This window comes from Loxodonta africana, chromosome 8, assembly GCF_030014295.1.
Source record: "Loxodonta africana isolate mLoxAfr1 chromosome 8, mLoxAfr1.hap2, whole genome shotgun sequence".
NCBI lineage: Eukaryota > Metazoa > Chordata > Mammalia > Proboscidea > Elephantidae > Loxodonta > Loxodonta africana.
The window spans coordinates 27,450,619-27,476,140 of record NC_087349.1 but is presented as its reverse complement, the minus strand read 5'-3'; the positions used below and the strand labels follow the sequence as shown (position 1 = coordinate 27,476,140).

At 36.7% G+C, this 25,522-nt stretch overlaps 1 protein-coding gene across 1 annotated transcript in view; it reads left to right on the top strand.

Moving 5' to 3' along the window:
* Window positions 1-25,522, top strand: part of PTPRZ1 (protein tyrosine phosphatase receptor type Z1) — a 168,174-nt gene that overhangs the window by 82,637 nt on the left and 60,015 nt on the right. The window contains exons 9-11 of the mRNA XM_023544662.2: window positions 12,274-12,458; window positions 17,482-17,608; window positions 24,069-24,115. Of these exons, the coding sequence (XP_023400430.2) occupies window positions 12,274-12,458; window positions 17,482-17,608; window positions 24,069-24,115 (359 nt within the window). The remainder of the gene's footprint in view (window positions 1-12,273; window positions 12,459-17,481; window positions 17,609-24,068; window positions 24,116-25,522) is intronic.

The window sequence follows — 25,522 nt, the reverse complement described above, 5'->3', positions numbered from 1 at the left end:
ATTTGGGTTTTAAAGTGCTCATCTTTGTATTAGCAGCTCCCAAGGAAGAGCTTAGCATCTGAATAATTAATGAATGCAAAGTGAGTCATTTCCCATTTCCTTCTTTGGGAGAAAAGCAGTTTGTGTTTGTTAGGTCCCGACAGGGGAGGCGACATTGGGGAAGGTCTCAGAAGGGCCCTGTCCTTTGAAGCTAACATAGCAGTTGGAAGTCTTTAGGAATGTCCAGAGGACACAATCAGATGTTTCTGCTGACTTGCCCTTTTCAGTTCATACTGAGGTTATACTGGTTCATGAAAGAAACAGTTGAAGTGGTCCTTGCTTTGGAGACTTAAAACATTTCCAAATAGATGGTCGTCTTTGATCTCAGCATTGCAGCGAATTTTTTGCCATGTATAATATTAATTTAATAATTGTCTGCTTTTAAAGATTAGGCATTAAAACAACATGCTTCTATTGTTTCAATGTGATGTTTGTGAGAATTGTTTACCCTTTAATAAGCAAAAAAAGAGAGATAACAATGATAAATAGCTGTATTTAATGTGACATTAAGTTTCACATTAAATTGTCCCAAAGTGAAAAAATTTAATTATATTTCTACCAGCAATAGCAATACCATAACATTCTGTCTGGGAAATAATAGATAATTGATAGGGGGAGGAAGGGAAAGACAGGATTTAACCAGCTCCTCTAAAATACAATAGACCAAAAAGCAAGTTAATTAAATATGATTCTTTTTGTCATGTACTTTTATCCATGATACCTTATTAAAATCCTTCAGTGCCTCCATTGCTTTTAGAATAAAATCCAAAGTGATTTTCATCGTGTGGTAGGCCCTGTTTAGTATTTACTGGTTTTAGCACGTACTCCTCTCCACTAGCACTGTTCTCTCATACTGAACTCCCCAAGGTCCACTGACGATGGTAGACCACATTCTCCCAGATTGCATTTGTATGTGCCATTTCCCCTTCATAACGTGTTTTCCATGTTGTCTTCACTTGCTTGTGTCCTCCTCATTCTTCAAGACTCCAGTAAGGCATTGCTTCAACTGGGAGGCTGTATCTGACTCTACCTCATCCCAGCGCGTCTGGCTCTGGCCTAGGCATAGGGTTGTACACTCCAGGAGGCACCATACCCATAGAATCGAAGTCAGTGATTTCCAGTCTAAAACTGGACCATGTGCCTGTGTGCTCCAATGTTGTCTATGTGTCCATGCTTCATAATAGTTACCATTGTATAGTAATTATCTGTTAACCTGTTTGTCTCCCTTAATGGGCTCTGAGCTCCATGAGGAGAGTAACTAAGTCTTTTATCTTTTTATCTCTATTGCTGAGCTCAAATAAAGCTTCTGTTCAGTAAATGTACACTGACTGAAAGAATTCATTTCTACATAATAAAAACATGGCAGGTTATACTCAGTGGGTGCCTCTTACATATGTGTAAACCTGTATGTAGTTCTGATTTAATACAGAACAGTGTGGTTTTCACAGTTAAATGATGACGGCTCAAAGTAATAACAACAACATTGGCTACAATGTATTGTGTGACTGTCCTCTACCAGGTATTGAACTACACACATCATTGGACTTAAACCTTACATCATGGTTATAAAGTCGGCTTTATTTGCCTCATTGTATAGGTTAAGATGCTGAGCCTGTGCCCTGCCCAAGTTCACACAGCTAGAAAGTGACAGTCTGTATTTGAACCCAGGTCTTCCTGATTCCAAAGGCTTCCAAAGCTCTCACTACTATCCTTTATATATATAAAACCAAAAAATCAAATTCATTGCCTTTGAGTCGAATCCAATTCATAGTGACCCTAGAAAACAGGGTAGAACTTTTCCATAGGGTTCCCAAGGAACAACCGGTGGATTTGAACTTCCAACCTTTTGATGAGTAAACATGTAACCACTGCACCACCTGGGCCCCTTTATGTAGAGAGAGGAGCATGATTTCTGCCTATGTAGTTTCAGAATAAAAACCAACAACGTTGAAGACATGAGACATTAAAAAAAAAAAAAAAAAAAGTATTGGCTTTTGGGTACTTTGTTTATCCTAAAGTGAAATAAAGGAACAACACTTTCTAAACTACTTGGTGTTTGGGGTTATGTGATACATGGTAGGGAAAAAGGAAAGCATTTCTCCTGAGTGAGCCTGTTGGTGTCAATCTTGTTCCCTTGGACGACATGTGTATTTTATAGAATTTCACATCCCAGTTGCAACACTATTGTGATTATCAGAAAACTACCGTATTCTATACAAATAACACATGCGCTATACGTTTTTGCCAATCTCGCAACCCCCTCATACATTATTTTCCTAGGTACTGTATGTGTGTTGCATGTGTGGGCATGTTATTCACATGGGCACATTATTTTTGAAAAATATGGTAATTATCTGTTTATCACCTATTTGTCTATAGCTTGATTACAAAACAAAATGGTAGCGCTAACTAGAATGAACAACTCAAAATAGACTAACTCATTACATCAAAGGGGCTTACACACACATTTTGCAATTAAAAACACATGTTCACAGGCTGTCTGGCTGTGTACTTACGCTCATGGAAGCCACTTCCCCAGCTTTCTCAAGAAACTCCAGTCATACCAACTATTATGTAATGTTTGCGTTCTGACTAAAGATGTGTGGGGTGATGGGGAGGGGCTATAAAACACAGCACCTCACCAAAACACCTGTCATGCAAGTTTGGAAAATACTGCTTAGAAGGTGTTATTACTTTATTTCACCTTAGAATAAACAAAGGTACTCAAAAGCCAATACCAGTCTTTATGGAAGTTTCGTTTCTTTAACGTCATTGGTTTTTATTTTAAAATTATGTAAACAGCAACATCTCTTCTGCCATCTCCCTTACTGGGCCTTAGAGCATTCGCCCTCTGAGCTTTTTGATCCTCCTCTTTGCTCAGTCTGCTTCACAGAGTGCCAGGTACTAACCTCATCCAGCCACAGCCTTCGCATTCTTCTGAGGCAGAACCATTTATCTTGGTCCTCCGTCCTTCCTAGTGGCATAGTGGTTAAGAGCTTGGCTGCTAACCAAAAGGTGGGCAGTTCAGATCCACCAGCTGCTCCTTGGAAACTCTGTGGGACAGTTCTCTGCTCTATAGGGTCACTAAGAGTCGGAACCAACTTGATGGCACCTAACAATAGCTCCTCCAGACTTAATTACCCACATCCATCCCTATGAGTTCAGCAGACAAACAAACAAACAAAAAACAGTTGCCATCAAGTCACCTCCCACTCATGGCAACTCTGTGTGTGTCAGAGTGGAACTGAGCTCCGTGGGTTTTCAATGGCTGATTTTTCAGAAATACATCTCCAGGCCTTTTCCAAGGTGCCTCTGGGTGGCCTTGAACTGCCAACCTTTTGGTTAGCAGTCGAGCATGCTATTTGCCAAGATTTAGCCCCCCACTAAGGTAGTAAGAGGTTATGAAAAGCAAATTTTTTCAACAGCTACATTGAATTTTTGCTCATCTATGATTTTAATGTGTCAATTTTTGTCAAAAACACATGATTTTGAGATTGTAGTGAAAACTGTATATTCAAAAACACAAGTTACATTCATTGGATAGGTCTCATCCATGCAGTTAAATATTTAGTCAACTGGTATTCTGATTTAATGCAAGCCACTGTCAAAGATCAATTCATATGCTACCACTCTGTATGGTGCCTTCCCCATCCCCCATAATTGAAAATAGTCTTTCTTCTAAACCATCGTAGACCCTTACCTGCAGTCATGGCGCGTTTCCCTTCTTGCTTCTCTTCATCAGTGTTTAAGTACATGGCTTAAGTCCTTGGTAGATCTGATATGATTAACTTCACTATTACCTAGAGCACCTGATAAAGTATCTGGCAGGTAGTAAGAGCCCTCTGACCTCTTGTTGAATAAATGATAAACAAATGAATGAATTAAAGAATGGGTCAAGGTTTACTTATTAGGTAGCCTTTGGGGCAAAGGAATACATGTGTGTTATTGGAAACAAGCACAGAAGGAAAGAATGGCTTTAGGTTTCCAGGCTGGATGGGGCCAAGTAGTTCTTTGCTGAGTTTCCTTTAAATAATTAAAAATGTGCAAAGGCTTCAGAAAAATACAATACAGTAACATCAGCATACAGTTCATTTCAAAATTAAAGAGCATTTCAGGGAAAGAAAGATTTAAATTTTTAAAAGATAGTATCACTGTCTTAATAAAATTGTAAAGAAATAGGCTTCTAAATGACTGTGAAAATTATTGTTGCACTTAACAATAATGAACCTTTAGCATATAAAGATTATTATATAAATAACTTTACAGATTCCCATCATATAACTGTCTGCATTTACTAAAATCGTAAGAAAGAAGTGAGCTATTTGCTTTTGGGGGGCAATTAAAAAGGAGACTATGAATCTATTTAGAATTTTAGAGGTTTTTTTTTTTTTTGCATCTGGAACTCTTGAATTCTTGTTTTTCCCATCATGAGCATTTGCATTCAAGAAGCATTTATTGATCATTTTCCTTGAGCACATTCCTGTGATACAGGTAATGCCCAATTTATGGCTCATTATGAACCACACTTAGAACTGTGCTTTTTTCTGGTACATCTTATTGTTAGTAATATGTACTACGTAATACAATGTTGTAGCGCGTAACTTCCTGTTATTATTATCATTCTGATGCCAACCCCCAAAGACAAAGATTGGATTTATAAAGATACTGATAATAAAAGGCAATAATAATGAGAACAACAACAAAAAAAAGTGGTATTTGACTTAATGTCAGAACTGACTTACAACAGAGTCATCCCAGCAGAACCCCATCATAAGTTGAGGTCTTCCTTTAGTCTTTTTCCTTAGTGGATACTCTTATCTCCCTTCTACTTCTTGAAACTGAATTTGAGAATAAGAATTGAGAATTGATTTATGTACAGGATTTAATATTTATTAAATTTACTCTGCAAACAAGTTTTTATTATATGGACATTACTTAAAAAGTAGAATATGTAGATAAATATAAAGAAGGAAATAAAAATCCCCTAATATCAACACCCAGATATTCATATTTTTTTTGCTATTATAAATATCTAACATCCTTATTGACCAAGAGATAAAGGTGGTACCAAAATTGTCAGAACATTGTTCTCAACAAATACATTATAGGAAAATGTATTTTATAAAATACATTGCAAATAGTTGCAAAAAACCATGTGAGATCTGTATATTCATATAAACTTGAGGGTAAGGGCCATGCCTTACTCGTTTTTGCATTCAAAGCAGGCACTCGGTAAATGTTTGTGAATGAATACAAGTTTTATCAGAGCTTCAATCCTCTATTTTTTCCTTTTTTATATAGGGCTATCATTTATTACAAAGGCATTTCTTGTTGGTGTCATGGAATCGACAATGGCCCTTCTAAGAATCACAGAATTTAACAGAACCATCTGATGAAGGAGTTAATAAAAGCTGTCTTTAAGATAATGGGAAACCCTGGTGGCTTAGTGGTTAAGAGTTCAGCTGCTAACCAAAAAGTCAGCAGTTGGAATCCATGAGGTGATCCTTGGGAACCCTATGGGGCGGTTCTACTCTGTCCTATATATAGAGTCCCTATGAGTTGGAATCACTCGCCCACAATGGTTTATTTATTTATTTAGAAAATGAGTAATATGTGTGAGTAGCAATACAAAGATGTTGTTGTTAGGTGCTGTTGAGTTGATTTTTGCCTCAGAGTGACCCCATGCGACAGAGTAGAACTGCCCATAGTGTTTTCTAGGCTTTAATCTTTATGGGGAACCCTGGTGGCACAGTGGTTAAGAGATAGGCTGCTAAACAAAAGGTAGACAGTTTGTATCCACCAGCTGCTCCTTGGAACTACCCTTTGAGGTAGTTCTAGTCTGTCTTATAGGGTTGCTATGTTACCTGAATTGACTGGACAACAAGAGGTTTGGTTTGCTTTTTGGTGTAATCTTTACAAGATCAGATGTCAGGTCTTTCTCCTGTGGGTCAGTTGTGTGGGTCCCAGCGTTCACTTAGCAGCGGAGCACTTAATCATTGCACCACCAAGGCTCCTAATAAAAACATTGCACAAGTATAAAGTAGATGAAGTTCAACTTTATCCTGACCTTTCCAGGTCCCAGACACTTCCATATTGCCCTCTTAGCTCACTAGCAAGGCTCTTTCACTAAGAAGTAGGGTCCTGCTGAAGCAGTGGGAAAAAAAAGCTTGGGCTTTAAAGTTTGTTAGACTTTTTGGTTTCAGATGCCAGTACTGGTACCTATTAAAACTACTGCCATCGAGTCTATTCCAACTCACAGTGGCTCTAAAGGATAGAGTAGAACTGCCCCAAAGGGTTTCCAAGGCTGTAATCTTCACAGAAGTGACTCCCACATCTTTCTCCTGTGGAGCGCCTGGTGGGTTCAAACCGCTAAACTTTCAGTTAGCAGCCTAGTGTTTAACCACTGCACTACCAAGGCTTTGATACCTATTAGTTGGATAAGATCAAGGTACCTGACTTCACCATGCCTCAGTTGCTTCACCTATAAATGGGATAGTTAAAAATGGTTGTCTTAATAGGTTGTTGAGAGGCTTAAATGAGCTCAAGTTTGCAAAGCAGTGTAGTCCCTTGAACAAAATATGCTCCAGACTCATAGCTACTATGTCATCACCTGTATAAATGTATAAAGAGACAAGATGTCACAAGTATAGAGCGAAAAAAAATCCCAAACCCATTGCTGTCAATTCTGACTCATAATGACCCTATAGGAGAGAGTAGAACTGCCCCATACAGGGTTTCCAAGGAGCGGCTGGTGGATTCGAACTGTCAGCCTTTTGGTTAGCAGCCAAATTCTTAACCACTGTGCCATCAGGGCTCCATCACAAGTATAGAGTGCTATTTAAGTTTTCCGTGTTTAATCCTTTGGAAAAAATGTTTGTTTTTTAAATAGTTTGTTGAGTAGAATTATAAATACACTTCAGATCTCATTTGCTAGCACTGTAACATTTGAGGCAAACTTTAAAAAAATAAAATATAAAATGTTATTTAAGGCAGAGTAGCATGAAGGGAGTGTCATTATAGCATAATGTATTTGAGCTACAAGAAATTTTCTGTAATTTCCTGGAAAATGTCGCGGTGAATTAATTATATGCTAGTGGACTCACCTTCTCGAAGGTCAGTATTTTTAAGTGGCGTTTGTTAAGGTTGCATGTGCATAAACACTTTAACTATATGCAGAAAACTGAAATGAAGATTACTTCTTAGAAAATTATATATTTCAAATTGGACAGCTGACAAAGTTACACTGTGTCCCTAGAGAAGACTGACTAAAGAAGACCTCTTTTGGTCATTTATATAAAGTGAATGATATAACCATTTAAAAGTACATAACAGTGATAGATGTTTTCTGGTTATTATATTTTAACATTTGTGGCAGTGTTGAGTTTAGTTTTGTTAAGATCCGCTACTCCCTGGGGGGAGATCACAACCTCAATATCAGCTGTCTTCTGGGACCGTAAATCATCAATCTTCTCTCATCGAAGTATCTGCCTCCATATTTTTTTAAATGAGGCTCATAAACTTCGAAGAGGGTTGTGGTGGATTTATCAGCACGCATTCACGGCATACGTCTGTCATGAGTTGTGTTAAACTGTACTAAGCTCTAGGTTTGTGGGAAATAAGTGTGTAAAACCTAGTAGCATCTCAGGTAATTGTGACATTTTCTCTGCCACCAATCATGAATCGCTTCTACCTCCATTCATTTTGTTACTCATATTTCATGGAGCTAAGACTGGACCTTCTCCATCAGGACAGACTGCCCTTCTTCCAAGGTGCACACTTAGGGCAGCAAAGGTAGAAGGAGAGTTGTACCTTGCTCTGGCATCTGCTCCAAGTTTGGTGATTACTAGAGAGGCTTGTCATAGCCAAAGAGTTGTCATGTTCTCCCCTTTTGTACCTCTCATTCTCCATGCCCTTTTTTTTTTGCTTTTCTGTCTACTTTTTCTTCATGACACTCAGTGCATCGATTATTACTCTTCTGGTACTTGTTCCACAAGGCATGTCCATCCCTGTGTATTCACTCTTCATGGAAGTGATGAGAGGATAAACCACAGGACGTTGTGTCAGCTAAAAGTTTCCAATGCTTTCACAACTTAGAGTGGGAAGTACACGTGATTTTGAAAAATGCAACCTAATTTGTTCTAAATGGCAAATTTCAAAAAATTTACTGCATTCTTCTGTAGATTAGGCCCAGGACTTAAAACTGTATTGTTACATCTTAGAGTTTACTGAATTTAAAGGTTAGAGGTTGTCATGGGAATGAACTTTCTGAAGACAGTGAAAGCACCTTCTTCTTCTGCATGCGAAAAGTGCCTGGACCAAGTAGGTGGATATTCAGTAGATAACAAGTGAATGTGAAAAAACAAGTTTTTAAGCAAGAACATTTATCGCTCCTGAGTTAAGGAGAACCGGAGCCCTGGTGGCACAGTGGTTAAGTGCTATGGCTGCTAGCTAAAAGGTCAGCAGTTCCAATTCACCAGCGCCTCCTTGGAAACCCTATGGGGCAGTTCTCCTCTGTCCTATAGGGTCACTATATGTCAGAATCAACTTGACAGCAAGGATTTTTTTTTTTTTTTTGGAGTTGAGGAGAACGCATCTTCGATCTTGATACGTGATTATCCTTTCCCTTTCTGTAGTACTGTAGCACCTACTTGTACTCTATGTGACTTGACATAGTCCCAGATTTGTCATAGCCAGGCTTATAGCCAAGGACCCGCAGAACTGGATTCTCCTTCCTGGCCATTGTTCCCAAAAGAATCAGTAAATGGTCCAGATCACATGTAGTTTCCAGAAAGGAATTGGGGTATGTGAAGCAGTCCAAGAGAAAGGAATGGAGCATTAACATGGTTCTGAACTCCCCATGATCAAGGGAATTCTATTTTGTTACTATTTTATTATGTCAGTTGGTAGCTTGTATTTAAAGTCTAAGAATATGTTCATCTGGAAAACCATTATTGATTTTCAATCCAGATAAAGTGCTTTATAGAATATATGTCCGTCTAATAGGAGCTGCTGACAGAAAGGTTGTCAGTTCGAACCACCACCTCCTCAGTGGGAGACAGATATGGCAGTCCGCTTCCATAAAGATTTACACCCTTGGGAACCCTGTGGGGCAGGTCTGCTCTGTCCTGTAGGGTCACTATGAGTCAGAATCGACCTGATAGCAATGGCTTTGGTTGGTTTTGGTCCATCTAATAAAAATTAGGCTGATTTCAGTAGGAACTATAAGGCAAACCTGGAAAATTCAGTGGAAATGAATCATTTCTTCCATGGTGGTTACCCTGCTTTGTGATTGGACACCAAATCATGTGTATGGAATTGACTAAATTGTTATTTAAAAGATCCAAGACTATCTGTAGAAGGGCACCCATTTAGCAAGATCATAGTCAGTACAGGAAAGTATAGACTTCTGTCACGAAGGTAGGTTAAAGTACATCTTTTTCCATAAATCCTGTTATTTCAGCATCTAAAAGGTAAGAATCATCTGAAGCTTCATAACATATTACTAAACTGTTATCGATAAACAAAAGGGGTGTTTTTATAAATATGTTTATAATTAAAAAGTAAGTGTAAACTATTAAGCAAATGACTAATAAACTCTTACAGGTTTATAAGGAAGAAAGCAAGAGAGTGAAATGCTGATGGCAAGGAAATACGAATTGCTTTTTGAGTCCCACTTTATATAAATGCTGAATTTTAAAGTTTGAAGCATCTACTGATTTTTACTATAAAGGCAAGATGGACTTAAACACAGAAATCCAACCAAAATAATTTGTGCTGTTTAAGCAGTAGTTCTCTGAGTATTTTTCAGCTACTGATTTTGTATTTTTCCCAAGAGATTTCTGTGTTTTCTGTGCATGCATAAAACTTTAAAGCATTTTAAGGTAGTTCTCTCTTGGGGAAGAGAATAGTTCATTTTAAGTCATTTTCACTCTCTAAAAAATGGGATTGATCTTTGGAGGACAAAATCTACAAACGATATTGCCCAGAATCACGTTCTACCTTCTAAAAGTGGATTTGGGATTCATTAGATGCAAGAATGAGGCAATCTTCTTTCTCCAGTGAATAGCTCCATTGTGTGATGATCTGATAATCTCCTGCCATCTGGTGGATATTAGTAGATGTGTCATTAGATAGAGTAACATGATATAGTCTAGACCTAAATTTGAGTACACTTTCATATTTTTATGCTAATGAAAGAATTGCCTTCTCATCCCCGTCTAAAAAAAAAACCCACACTCAACCTACTCTAAATAAAAAAATAGCCCCACTGTTTTTGCAATGAGAAGTCCTAAATCTCTAACTCATATACAGTTATAAAACCAAAAAACTCATTACTGAGCTGATTCCGACTCATACTGACCCTATAGGACAGAGCAGAACTGCCCCATATGGTTTCCAAGGAGTGGCTGGTGGATTCGAACTGCCAGCCTCTTGGTAAGCAGCAAAGCTCTTAACCACTGCCCCACCAGGGCTCCCGTATACAGCTATATAGGTGTTTATTCACATGAAGTGTATATATATTTTTGCTGAAGCATTCATATACCATTGCTGGCAAGGCGTACATATGCTAAAATTGGTGATACTAAACACAGGATGGAAAATTTAAGTTTGAATTTTTAGGCAGATTGTTAGTTTTGGATGCCCTCCTGTGTTCATTTGATGAACTACAGACTAGTGAAGTTTTTTGGTCCATTCTCACTGAGTGGAAACCTTGGTGGCGTAGTGGTTAAGTGCTACAGCTGCTAACCAAAGGGTTGGCGGTTCAAATCCACCAGGCGCTCCTTGGAAACTCTATGGGGCAGTTCTACTCTGTCCTGTAGGGTCGCTATGAGTCGTAACCGACTCGACGGCAGTGGGTTTTTGGTTGGTCTCACTGAGTCTTTGAAGTAGCTTTTACGGCAGTGATGATTGGTTGGCCTGAGTCAATGCACGCCCCCCTCAAGTGCTTTGTGACTCCAAGTATGTCCTGAAAGCAAATCCCAGATTCTCTTGGCGTCCCCTTTGATCCTGGAGACCTTTTTTCTCCCTCTCCTTTGCAAACTCTATCTGGCCTATGAAGACATTATCCTATTAGTTTGCTTCATTAGCATGATATCCTAAGATTTTATCATTTTTCTCTTCCCAGTTAGTCTAAACTACCACTTGTATGAATGTTATTTTAGAGAAGTATCAGGAGACTAAGTTTTGGCCACAATTCCCAGCAAGAGCTGGAATTTGTTCGAAGTAATGCCCGAACAATTTTTCCTAAAATATTACTTTTTCAGATGAGACAGACAAATCTAATCCCCTGAAGTTTTTGGCTTAATCTATTTATGATTGCCAAAGTGGGATTTTTATTAACAGGCCTAAAAAATAAAAAAGAAAAATACTAAAATGATAGTTTTTATTGTCCTCCAGTGGTTTTCTCTGATTTGGAATTTTAATTCTGCAGCTTCTCTGATAACAAAATTCCCAATTGTGGTTGTTGTTCGATGCCGTCGAGTCAGTTCCGACTCATAGCAACCCTGTAGGACAGAGTAGAGCTGCCCCATAGAGTGTCCAAGGAGCGGCTGGTGGATGCGAACAGCCAACCTTTTGGTTAGCAGCCGTAGCTCTTAACCACTGTGCCACCAGGGCTCCAAATTTCTGATCGTAGGCGGTTTTTTATAATTTGAATTCTTCTGATCCTAAACTAAATGTATTTGTCAGATCCCGAACAAGAGAAATAAGTGGTATCCAAACAGTAGAAGTCACGAGAACTTGAATATATTCTTTGTTCTTTTATTTTAAAAAATGAATTTTTATTCCAGATATATTCAAGACATTGTCTTAGGCAATACAGAAATGAAGAACTACGGTTCTTGTGTTTGTAATCTAATAGAGGAGGTAAGACCCATTCAGAAACAGTCAGAGGGCATGAAATGAAAGCAATAACAGTGGTAAAACAAAACAGGAAATTGAAAAGGGCACAGATCACTGCAGTAGAGATCAGAGGAGGCATAAATGGAGGAGGTAGCATTTGACCAAAGCCAGAATGGAGAGGTGGGTGTTCAGCAGATAAATACAGGAGGGAAAGAAGGCATATTTCAGGTAGAAGAAGTGGCATAAACAAAAGCCCCAAAGTGTGAAAGTGTAACTTTTTTTATCTGCTACAGAAATAAAATACAACAAAATGTTTCATAGAGTTTCTGTTATTTGTTCAAATCCTGGAGGCCAATGGTTGAATCAACAATTATACTTCTTTTTCCTCTGAAGTTTGTAGTTCAGAACCAGAAAATGTTCAAGCTGACCCAGAGAATTACACCAGCCTTCTTGTTACATGGGAGAGACCTCGAGTAGTTTATGATACCATGATCGAGAAGTTTGCTGTCCTTTACCAGCAGTTGGAAGGAGACGACCAAACCAAGCATGAATTTCTGACAGATGGCTATCAAGACTTGGTAACTATAAAGCCAGTTTTTTTAATGTACTGATAGCACAATAACATTACAGTTTAATTTCCAAGGTAAGAAATCACAAATGATTGTGTATTTTTGCCCTTCGTTTACTTTAAAAGCAGTAAGAAACTCTCCAGTGGGGGAAGGAGGCGACAGATGCTGTACTAAAATATGTCAAACCTTACCTTGAATTACACTGTGTTCTTCATTATGGTTTGTTTTTTTTTAAATTTTTATTGTGCTTTAACTGAAAGTTTACAAATCAAGTCAGTTTCTCATACAGAAATTTATATACACCTTGCTATATACTCCTAGTTGCTCTCCCCCTAATGAGGCAGTACACGCCTTCCCTCCACTCTCTATTTTTGTGTCCATTTGGCCAGCTTCTGACCCCCTCTGCCCCCTCATCTCCTCTACAGACAGGAGCTGCCCACATAGTCTCATGTGTCTACTTGATCCAAGAAGCTCAGTCTTCACCAGTATCATTTTCTATCCCATAGTCCAGTCCAACCCGTCTGAAGAGTTGGCTTTGGGAATGATTCCTGCCTTGGGCTAAGAGAAGGTCTGGGAACCACGACCTCCGGGGTCTTTTTACAAGAATTTGGAGTCTGCATCCCACTGCTCTCCTGCTCCCTCAGGAGTTCTCTGTTGTGTTCCCTGTCAGGGCAGTCATCAGTTGTAGCCGGGCACCATTTTCTTCTGGTCTCAGGCTGAGGTAGTCTCTGGTTTATGTGGCCCTTTCTGTCTCCTAGGCTCATAATTACCTTGTGTTTTTGGTGTTCTTTATTCTCCTTTGCTCCAGGTGGGTTCAGACCAGTTGATGCATCTTAGATGGCTGCTTGCTAGTGTTTAAGACCTCAGACGCCACTCTCCAAAGTGGGATGCAGAATGTTTTCTTAATAGATTTTATTATGCCAATTGACTTAGATGTTCCTTGAAACCATAGTCCCCAAACCCTTGTTCCTGCTGCACTGGCATTTGAAGCATTCAGTTTATTCAGGAAACTTCTTTGTTTTTGGTTTAGTCCAGTTGTGCTGACCTCTCCTGTATTGTGTGTTGTCTTTCCCTTCACCTAAAATAGTTCTTACCTACTGCCTAATTAGTGAAAACCCCTCTCCATCCCTCCCTCCCTCCCTCCCTACTCTCGTACCTATCAAAGAATATTTTCTTCTCTGCTTAAACTATTTTTTGACTTCTTATAATAGTGGTCTCATACCATATTTGTCCTTTTGCAACTGGCTAATTTCACTCAGCGTAATGCCTTCCAGATTCCTCCATGTTATAAAATGTTTCACAGATTCATCACTGTTCTTTATTGATGCATAGTATTCCATTGTATGAATATACCATAATTTATTTATCCATTTATCCATTGATGGGCACCTTGGTTGCTTCCATTTTTTGCTATTGTAAATAGTGCTGCAGTGAACATGGGTGTGCATGTATCTGTTCGTGTAAAGGCTCTTATTTCTCTAGGATAAATTGAAGGAGTGGGATTGCTGGATCATATGGTAGTTCTATTTCTAGTTTTTTAAGGAAGCGCCAAATCTATTTCCAAAGTGGTTGAACCATTTTACATTCCCACCAGCTGTGTGTAAGTGTTCCAGTCTCTCTTCAACCTCTCCAACATTTATTATTATTATTATTACTTTTGGGGTTAATGCCAGCCTTGTTGGAGTGAGATGGAATCTCATTGTAGTTTTGATTTGCATTTCTCTAATGGCTAATGATCGTGAGCACTTCCTCACATATCTGTTAGCTACCTAAATGTTTTCTTTACTGAAGTGCCTGTTCATATCCTTTGCCCATTTTTTAATTGGGTTATTTGTCATTTTGTAGTTGAGTTTTTGCAGTATCATGTAGATTTTAGAGATCAGATGCGGACTGGAAATGTCATAGCGAAAAACTTTTTCCCATTCTGTAGGTAATCTTTTTACTCTTTTGGTGAAGTCTTTGGATGAGCATAGATATTTGATTTTTAGGAGCTCCCAGTTGTCTAGTTTCTCTTCTGCATTGTTAGTAATGTTTTGTTTACTATTCATGCCATATATTAGGGCTTCAAGCATTGTCCCTATTTTTTCTTCCATGATCTTTATCGTTTTAGATTTTATGTTTAGGTCTTTGATCCATTTTGAGTTCGTTTTTGTGCATGGAGTGAGGTACGGGTCTTGTTTTCATTTTTTTGCAGATGGCTATCCAGTTATGCCAGCACCATTTGTTAAAGAGACTGTCTTTTCTCCATTTAACTGAGTTCGGGCCTTTGTCAAATATCAGCTGCTCATATGTGGATGGATTTATGTCTGGATTCTCAATTCTGTTCCATTGGTCTATGTATCTGCTGTTGTACCAGTACCAGGCTGTTTTGACTACTGTGGCTGTATAATATGTTCTAAAATAAGGTAGTGTGAGGCCTCCCACTTTTTTCTTTTTCAGTAATGCTTTACTTATCTGGGGCCTCTTTCCTTTCCATATGAAACTTGTGATTTGTTTCTCCATCTCATTAAAAAATGTCATTGGAATTTGGATCGGAATTGCATTGTATCTATAGATGGCATTTGGTAGAATAGACATTTTTACAATGTTAAGTCTTCCTATCCATGAGCAAGGTATGTTTTTCCACTTATGTGGGTCTCTTTTGGTTTCTTGCAGTAGTGTCTTGTAGTTTTCTTTGTATAGGTCTTTTACATCTCTGGTAAGATTTATTCCTAAGTATTTTATCTTCTTGGGGGCTACTGTATGTAAATGGTATTGATTTGGTGATTTCCTCTTCGATGTTCTTTTCATTGGTGTAGAGGAATCCACCTGATTTTTGTATGTTTATCCTGTATCTTGATACTCTACTGAACTCTTCTATTAGTTTCAGTAGTTTTCTTGAGGATTCTTTAGGGTTTTCTGTGTATAAGATCATGTCATCTGCAAATAGAGATACTTCTACTTCTTCCTGGATGCCCTTTATTTCTTTATCTAGCCTAATTTCTCTGGCTAGGACCTCCAGCACAATGTTGAATGAGAGTGGTGATAAAGAGAAGGGCATCCTTGTCTGGTTCCCGATCTCAAGGGGAATGATTTCAGACTCCATTTAGGATGATGTTGGCTGTTGGCTTTGTATAAGTGCCCTTTATTATGTCTTTATTATATTTTGAATTTTAAGGAGATCATGACTTTGTCAACACTAAAAATATGATAGAGTAGATCCATACAGAAAACTTGTCAACTGGAGATCATGTAATATAGCCCCTTTGTACAAATAAAGGGACCTAGAGAACAATTGGGGGCATTGGTATAGTTCAGTGGTAGGATTCTCATCGTCCACACAGGAGACCCTGGTCCAGTTTCTGGTCAGTGCACCTCATGTGCAGCCACCACACACCTGTTGGTGGAAGCATCTGTGTTGCTGTGATGCTAAACGGGTTTCAGTGGAGCTTCCAGACTAAGACTAGGAAGAAAAGCCTGGTGATCTGCTTCCAAATATCAACCAGTGAAAACCCTATAGATCACAATGGTCTGATCCACAACCAGTCATGGGGATTGCTCAAGACTGGGCATCGTTTTGGTCTGTTGTGTGTGGAGTCATCATGAGTTGGGGGCTGACTCCACAGGAGCTAACAACAATATAGTTAAATATCTTAACTAAGATCTCACAGCTGTGGAAAGAGTCAAGAGTCAGGCCTAGAATCTCATTGCCCTCATATGCTGTTTATTGTTTCCCATATCACACTATACTAGCACGGGAAAAACAGTAGGGGACTCTTAAAGTTCTTTTCTTTGAGTCAAATATCAAGGCAACTGATTCAAAGTCATGATTGGGTCAGAAATTTGATGACATGATATAGGTAATTCTTATGAAAAGATTCCCCCTATCCTTCCCCCCAAAACACATAAACACAAATGAAAGAAAATAAAGTGCAAATTCCTTCTGTGGCCAGAGCATCTCAACTTTAAGCTTTGCCTTAGCAGGGAAGAGTTGGCCATAGGGTGGGGTGTAGTTGAGATGACCTCATCTGGGTGTCTCCAGGATGGCTGCATAGCTTTCCCCATTGCAAGTGAAAAGGCACTAGAACCTGCAGGTAGGGAACTACAGTCTTGCAAGCTCTAGCAGCCTGCGTTTAAATAAAAACTGTAATCATTATCATGGTGTTTAATCTCATATGAACAAAATGGATAAAAAATTTTAATAACTTTTTTATTCAGCTGTCTTGGTAGAATGTACAGATACTATAAGCTGGGAATATAGAGATACTATGAGCTGGAAAAATGATTTTCTCTTAAGTCTGGATCTTCAGGTAATTTTGTGAAGTGTGGAGGCCATTCTCATTCAGCCAGTCTGGTGCAGGATCAATAAGTAAATTGATTCTTAATATTGAAGATTGTTATTTATAAATAAGAACAGCAGAAGGTTGTGGGATTCATGAGTATATAATATTTTTTGTTTCATAATTATGTGATGAAGATAATAATTTTATCAGTCTTGCTTACATATTGTCAGAATAAAGGGGACAAATTGGTTTTTCAGTGTGTTTTTCACATTGTACTTATTTCCAAATGTGATGCATTTATTTTGTATAAAATATTAATTTGCAGTTTAGAATAGTCATTTATGAATTTAATGAGTTTTAGTTTAAAATGGGGAAACCCTGGTGGTGTAGCGGTTATGTGTTATGGCCTCTATCCAAAAGGTCGGCAGTTCGAATCCACCAGGCGCTCCTTGGAAACTCTATGGGGCAGTTCTGCTCTGTCCTATAGGGTCGCTATGAGTCAGAATCGACTTGACGGCAACAGGTAGTTTAAAATAGAACTTTTAAAAACTAAATCTTATGAAAAAGCAAAAAAAAAGCTTAGTTTCCCAGTATTTTGTAATTCGTAAATACCACAAGCTCAATGTCACATTGTAGAGGCATTTTCTTAGGTTCATAAAATATATTTTCCATTGACAAATGAGAAAAAGATTTCTAAGAACAGATGTCTAGTATGTTAGTACCACTATGAGACTAACACATCTGTATAATTACCAACGTCCTTCTTTTAGGGTGCTATTCTTAATAATTTACTGCCCAATATGAGCTATGTCCTTCAAATAGTAGCCGTATGCACTAATGGCTTATATGGAAAATACAGTGACCAACTGATTGTCGACATGCCTTCCAATGACCTTGGTAAGTGCCTGCCTGGTAATCTTTCATATTTTCTAAATAAATGAGGCTAGTTTCATTTCTGAATGCATTGGTGCTTTCTCTCTGACTTTATATTTTTTTGGCCAAAAGGTAAAATGATTCTCTCCTAAGTGTGGATCTTCAGGTAATTTTGTGAAGTGTGCAGCCCATTCTCATTCAGCCAGTCTGGGCAGGATCAATAAGTAAATTGATTCTTAATATTGAAGATTGTTATTTGTAAATAAAAACAGCAAAACACATTTATAGTGTTTGTAATGGTTATCAAATCAAGCTACTATGTGAGTATGGAGACTTTTATTTTAAATAATAAGAGTTGGTTTCATTTGTATTATTTCTTTTCAGCCCCCAAATCATTTTGTAGTAAGTATATGCATGTCCCTAATATCATGTGAGGTAGTTTGAAATATCTATACAAAACACCTCAACAGTTTATCTGAAATACCTTTATCCACTTTCTATAGTTTGGGGAGCTTTCCTCATAGTTGATTTTCCAGTACTGTTTCATACACATACATACAAAAATTGTTCCTAATTGTATTTTATTTGCATGCATCTTCTCTAAGTATTATGGGAAAATCTTTTGATCTCAAAGCATATGCAATAATTGAATTCCCTTGTGGTTTATTGAGAAAATAAAATGCTGACCATCATAATTTGACAAATTATATAATTGAATTAGGGTTTTCGTTTTGTTGATATACAGTTTTAAAGTCATAGAATGAAAGTATATGTGTGTGTATATGCACACAGACAGACATAGTTAAATGTAAAATATCATCTGGTCATCCAGACATGATACTACCCATTGAAATTTTTACAAGATTTTAGTGTAAATGAATGATTATAAATTATAGTAATAATAGTATATTACAGTTTTATGTATGGAAGGAAAACTGATGTGCACTGGTTTGCCATTGTGGCCTAAATGCATATAGCAAGGTCTTTAATCCAATATGAGCTTAAATAAAATGTATGTTTGTTGATCACTTCTCCATAGTTGCTCTAACTAGTTGAACCTTTAAGTTAGAGAATGTATCCGTCAGAGCATAAGATGTTAGATGTGAGAATATGTACCCTTCCAAACCACAGCCTATCAAACTTCCTAAAATGTCTCCCAAGTTAAAAAGTTGATAGCTAATGATTATTTTTACTGGCTATATTGTTACTAATAGCTATATCATTATTTAACAATAATTCTTATGACCTCCATATGGAATGCTTATAACCATCTTTCCTGTCGCCTTCACTTAGCATTGTTTTCCCAAATCAGGTTATTTTTAAGTGAAAAGCTCTAAGCCTTAATAGAAGGTGAGTATAAAATTAACTGACCATGGTTATAACTATATCATATCATGCTCCTCCATTGAAGGTCAACCCTTACCTAAGTTTGCCATATTGATCCACCTAGAAAATGACATCTGTAACAATGGAACATTGACCAATAATCATATGTAATTGGCATGTAAAAAAATATCCTCCACCTTTATGTGTGTTCAAGAAAACAAATTATATTGAGCATATTCCTTTGATTTTACTATCCTGGATTTACTTATACCAATCTAATTTCTATATATAAAACAATTTTTCAGGAATTTACAAAAAAATAATGACTTTTAGCTATTTATTTTATGCTCTTGATTACCAGGCCAGAATGTTAAACTTCTTTCATGTTACTATGCTCTTTGTTTTTTTTTTATTTGTTTTGTTTTTTGAGAAGCTTATTGCATATGAAAAATGAGATCAAAATCTATTTTCCACAGAATTGATTTCTGAATGATCCTTTTAGATTGAGTCTGTATTGGCACCAAATACAAGATTTTTGTATCATTTGTAATACTTTCACATTCATTTGAAATAACAAATATTATAACTTAATTTTTATTATTTATTCAAAGGATCGGGACATGATTGAACATTGTAATACTAAGAGGTTAGTTTGGACACATCATTTAATCTCCATGGATGTCTAAGTCCCTTAAACCGTTCTGTACAGCAATGATTTTCTAGTAAAAGATGGTATTTGGTTTAATATTTTGATATTATATGCCTCTTAAAAGACAAGAGTTTTAAAAAAAAAAAAACCCACTTAGATAGATTATTCTTAAATTATTTCTATCAAAAATTCCTCCATCAAAAGCCAGTCTAACCAAAATTTGTGGTCTTCCTATTCTTTATGAAGGAAATATTAGTTCTTTTAGAACTCATTCTTCTGGTCTTAAAGGCTGCAGTAGCATTTCAGTCCATACGTTTGCCATCCAGTATTGAAATTGCATTATCTTAAATATTGTTTCTATGGCAAATGGATCACAGTAATAACCTTGACAGCAGTACTATCTTGTGGTTCGTAGTGATAGTACCGACAGGATGTGTGACTTTTGTGATTTATGTGGCTTTTCCGTTTGCTGCTTACTTCATGGTTTTTATTTGTACCATTTCATCCTGTTAATCATATTGTTCCATTTCCTTAGTAACACTGTAGTATACCTCATTTAGTTGTTTTATTATTATTTAGTATAGCTTATTTTCTAAATGCTGTATTGTTTATTACTTTTGTTTAAAAAAATGGACGTAATTTATTAATGTCCTCATTCTTTCTGTCATAGAGTTCAAATATTCTAATCAAGATCTGTGAAGAAAAACTCAATTTTCCAAATTGTGTATTTAACGCTGGCTCATTTGGCTAATTTATCACCTATCCATTTTAATGTTGTTATGGTGATACAGTGGTTAAGAGCTTGGCTGTTAACCAAAACCTCAGCAATTCGAATCCACCAGCCGCTCCTTGGAAACCCTATGGGGCAGTCCTACTCTGTCCTACTGGGTCAATATGAGTCAGAATCAACTCAACGGCAATGGGTTGGTTTTGGGTTTAGTTATATCCACCAGTATCACCATAAACTGATGCTCATGAGGTATTATTTTAAATTGTTATTTTAAAATAAATGCAAAAATTTATATCCTGACACAAGTAATTTAAATTTGTCATTGAAATCTTACTGTTAAGAAGAAATGTATATTCTTTTAAAAGACTTTGTAGAAAAGTGTATTTATGAATGAACAATTCATAAATATATTCATTTCATTTGAAACTAAGATAATTGTATTCATTTCTCTTCTGTCGTGTAGAGATAATTATTGTACAGTTAGAGAGGACATTATTTAAATACATTTTTAGGGTCTTGGTAATTAAATGCATGGTGAATTAGATCAGCACATGTGCCTGTTAGTGTGTGTTTTTTAGTTGTATAACAATTGTCTTTGTTAAATCACTATACATCTCTCCTTTCTCTGCCTGTACCATCCTATGCTATTGGTGTTATTATGTAATGATGTTTAAGATCACAGTTTGAAGTGATTGCAGTCTGCATTGCTTTTACCTTTTGCACTGTGAAACTTGGCTTACCTTCAAACAATTAAATAAGCCTTGCTTGCCAACCTTCATCAGTGTTGCTTTTTTGTGTTATGGAATATTAATGTGTTATTAACGTGTTATTTTAGAGTATCTAGCATTACATCTGCCCCAAAACAAAACCAGAATGAGTCAATAGCCTTTGTTCTGTTATTACACAAATGTGAATTTTAAGCGCTTATGCAAAAAAAAAATTAAAAAACATATTGATAACCTTCACTATCAGACTTTTTGTAGCCTTCATAGAATCTGTTTTGATGAAGCAAAAAGATTCTATAATTTTTAAACTATTTAATATACCAGTGGGGCCTGAGTCAGACCAGTAGCTAATTAAATACCACTGTTATGAGGAAAATAGCAGATAAAGTGGTCCCCAATATGCAACTTTGTGCCAATCAGCAGAGCTAGACCTTGGGTGCCATGGTCCTGGATTTCTAGAACCAAAAGTATGGCTTCATAATTTCTAGAAAGATAGAAACAGTCTTCCAAAAGTTATTTTATTTCAAAATAGTTCTGGAGAGACTTGGTAAAAGACTTCTAGAATATTTTGTTGAGGAGATATTGAAGTGTTCCTGAGCAAGCACAGAATTTCAATTCATTCAAATTATCTGAGTGCAGTAGGCAACCAGAATGCAGATCCTGCAAAGTAGGTTGATCCTTACCAATATGAAGGCACCCATACTTCGCATAATCACATATGAGAGTCCCATGAAACAAAAAGGTCCTCAACAGCTGCTTGGGCCCACATGTGTTACCTGTCAGGCTTAAAGGAGGCCCACAGAAAACTTCTTACTGCAGTGAAGAGCACAGCCAGTTTTAGTGGAACTTACTGGTGCACTTTAGGAGTTATGGTTGGCCAAGATCGCATATTTTAACATAATAGGAGCCATAATCCATATAGTTAGTTTATGCTCCAGTAAGAGGATAGAAATAAACACATTACACACTGAGAATATTGAAAGAAAAGGAAATTAGTCTTCAAGGTGATGATCATACATACCCAACCCAGCCCTGGCAATGAAATAAGAAAGCCACCTTTGCCCATTGAAAGTATGATGAAAGTTAGACAGTGTTTTTATTTTACAACACCTCCCAAAACATGTGGAAGAGACTGGACTCTTTGTTAAGATTTTTTTTTTTTTTTTTTTTTCTGTAGCCTGCTTAACAGAAAATTACAGTATGGTAATATATGCAGCACTAATAGGTATTTGATAATGACATACCACTAATAAATTTTCCAGTATTAGCATTAAAGTATTTTAAAAGTATGTAAAAATTGACCATTTGAAAGCATTTCCAATAAATCTAAGTACTGTCTCACATGCTGAATTCAGAGAATTTTACATGCTTGAACTTCTCTAATTGTGGTATTTAGAATCTCATGTTAAAGGCTCTTATTTGTCACAGTGTAGAGACATCTCATTTTTAAATTCACACTTAATGGTTTCCTTGGAGGTTATGGAGATGCAAGTGTTTGAGGCATTGAAATTACTTTAATATGGAAACATAAAGATTAAAAAATATGAAGAACAATAGGTGAACGCTTTTATGGGGCAAAAGTAGAAAAAGGAGAAATTAATGGCTCAAATAAAAAACTTCAAACTCTTTCCTGGTCAGTTTTAACAAGAAAAAAAAATTGAGAGTTAAAATTTAAAACTGATTGTTTCTGACAAGTATTTTCATTTTTATGACAGTGAAAATTGTTCAGGGTAAGTAATGTTGAAACAACTAAGTAGTCAAGAGTACTAACTATCTAAATTCCCCTGGGGGCTGGGACTACTTATAAATTTTATTTGACTTCTTTTCTAAAATGAATTCATGGATATAACTGCATTTTATCATTTGACATTGCTTAATACCTAAACATTTTCTGATAAAATTAAGCTCAAGTAAGTTTGTCTGTATTCCAAAGCAGTCCTGGACTTGATAAACATTTAATGTTAGTTCAGTTATGCCTTTGAAATTTTTAGTGAATTTACATTTCCTTCTGGGGCATGTAAAGGCATAAAACTTAGAACATAAGTATCATTGGGACAGTGAAGAACATGAAGTTTGCAGATGGAGAAAGATTCTGTAAAAGTATAGGAATAAAAGAAGTATCCTAATGCTTAAGCCCTCGCTATCACCTTGTCTACCATCTTCCCAATGACCTAGTCACCTCAGATAAAGACTCAGGAAAAATTCTCCTCTGATCCCTCAGTAATATGGCAGTGTGGCTAGATCCTTCGCTGGAGAGAGACAGCCAGGTCTTTCCTAATATTCCTGACAGGTCCTACTGTAGTAGCATTGAGATATCTAGGTGTAGAAATTTACTGATTCTGGTATGTTGGGGAAGACAGGCATGAATGATCCTGGTCAACCAGTTTTTTGCCTAGGCAGCATTACCTTAGTTCCCTGGGGAGAATGTTTGAGAATTACTCTGCTCAGTTCTTCCCAGTGCCAGCCCAAGCTGGGACCTGCTGGAAGGGACCCAGTCACTCTCCACTGACCTGGTGCGGCACCCCGTATACAAGCAAATATGAGCCCAAATCCGAAGAGTGCAAAGAATTATTTTTCCCTCAGAAGAGGAACTTAAGGAAGAGGTATCTGAATAAGAAAATAGAACCCCCAAGTCTACAGAAAATCCCTGGCATTTTCCCAACTATACTTTTTTTTTTTTTTTTGAAGCCCTGCTTAGGGTAAAAGTAAATACACTGATGAAAAATTATTTGGGTTTCTTTACACTTAGTTATTTCAGCCTTATTGTCCACCTCTCCTTTCTTAGCTACATTCAGACTTGGGGTGGGAGTGGAGAGGGGAGTTGGAGTGGAGGAAAAAGATCAAGATTTTGAATCCAGTTATGTATAGGTGTATGTGGTGTTATGTTATATAGAGAAGTGTTGAAAACTAAAATTTGAGTTTTCGTTTTTGAGATACTCTGCATTTTCAAAACTAACAGGTTTTATTTTCTTTTTCCTCTTTTCATCCAAAGGTAAACCCATAGACAGAAATATTGAATAATATTTTTAATAATTTTGTATTTTGATTTTGTAGAACTTGACCCCTTCCCTGAATTGACTGGAGCTGAAGAAATAATCAAGGTATCATAGTCATTTTTATATTCAAATGTTAAGTATTTTGAATAATCAGTTGGGATTCAAATGTCACATTAGTGTCTTTGGGGTGAATTGCTGAGCTTTATAGTTATGAAATTTGTATTATCTGTATTTGTAATTTATATTATGGATAAGTCGGAAGACACCTTGATTAGTATAATACAAAATAACAAAAAGAAAAAGTTTAGTGATAATGAATAAAATGATGAACTTTAAAAGTGAATGTAAGTATGAGCTATAGCTATAGAGTTTTTTCAATGTTCAGATTTTTCTAAAGGACTAAAATAATATTTCACCAATTTTTAATATTGCTAGCTTATTTGTAAATAACTTAATCAATGATAATAGATTGAAAAATACAAGCCAAAATATAAATTATATGCATTCTTTTACCCGTATGATTTGATTGTGTTTAGATGATTCTATTTATATCATGTGTCTGCTCCTAGCAGTGTCCTCCACGTAAATGGGTATTTAAGGAATACCTACTGATTTTAATATCTTAATTTTAAAACATGAAGAAAATGATGTATCTTATATTAATTACATTCTAAGCCCGAATGTGCTGTTCATTTCTCAACATACCTTCTCCTTATTTATCAACTATTTCATTTTCTGACAACTCATATTTATAACAATAGTAAAAAATCTACTATTGAACTATTTTGCACATTAATGGCATATGCCTGGCAGTAACGGACACCGAGGTGTGAGGCAAGAGTAGCACCGGCTTTTGATGATTAAGGTTGCACGTCAACTTGGCTGGCCATGATTCTCAGCGGTTTGACAGTTATGTAGTGATGAATTTGGCAGTTATGTAATAATGTAGTCATCCTCCATTTTGTGTTCTGATGTGGTCATCCTACATTTTCACATAATACTGATTTTAGATAACAACCTGGTCTTTGGAGCCTAACCATGTCAATAACTGAGATGAGGGTGTGTATCTTTTTCTTCCTTCATTTTACTATAAGCAGCAAGGAGAAACCATGATACTATAAGATCTTGCTTAGAAGTCTCCTCAGCCAAATATTCAAGTTCATCATTTAAAAGTTCTACTTTCCACAAAACAATCAAGCATAATTCACACAAATCCTTTGTTACTTTATAACAAAGATTGTCTTTCCTCCAGTGTTCAGTAGCATGTTCATCATTTCCTTTTAAAGCTTCACCAGAAGTACATTTAATGCCCACGTTTCTAGCAACATTGTATTCATCACAATAGAAGCTTTCTCTATAGGATTCCTCATTTCTTTCTGAGCCCTCATCAGAATCATCCTTAATGTCTGTAATTCTACAAACAGTCTCTTCAAGGCAATGTAGTCTCTTATTATGAAGTATTTTACCAGACTCGACTTATTATCCAATTCCAAAACCACTTTCACATTTTAG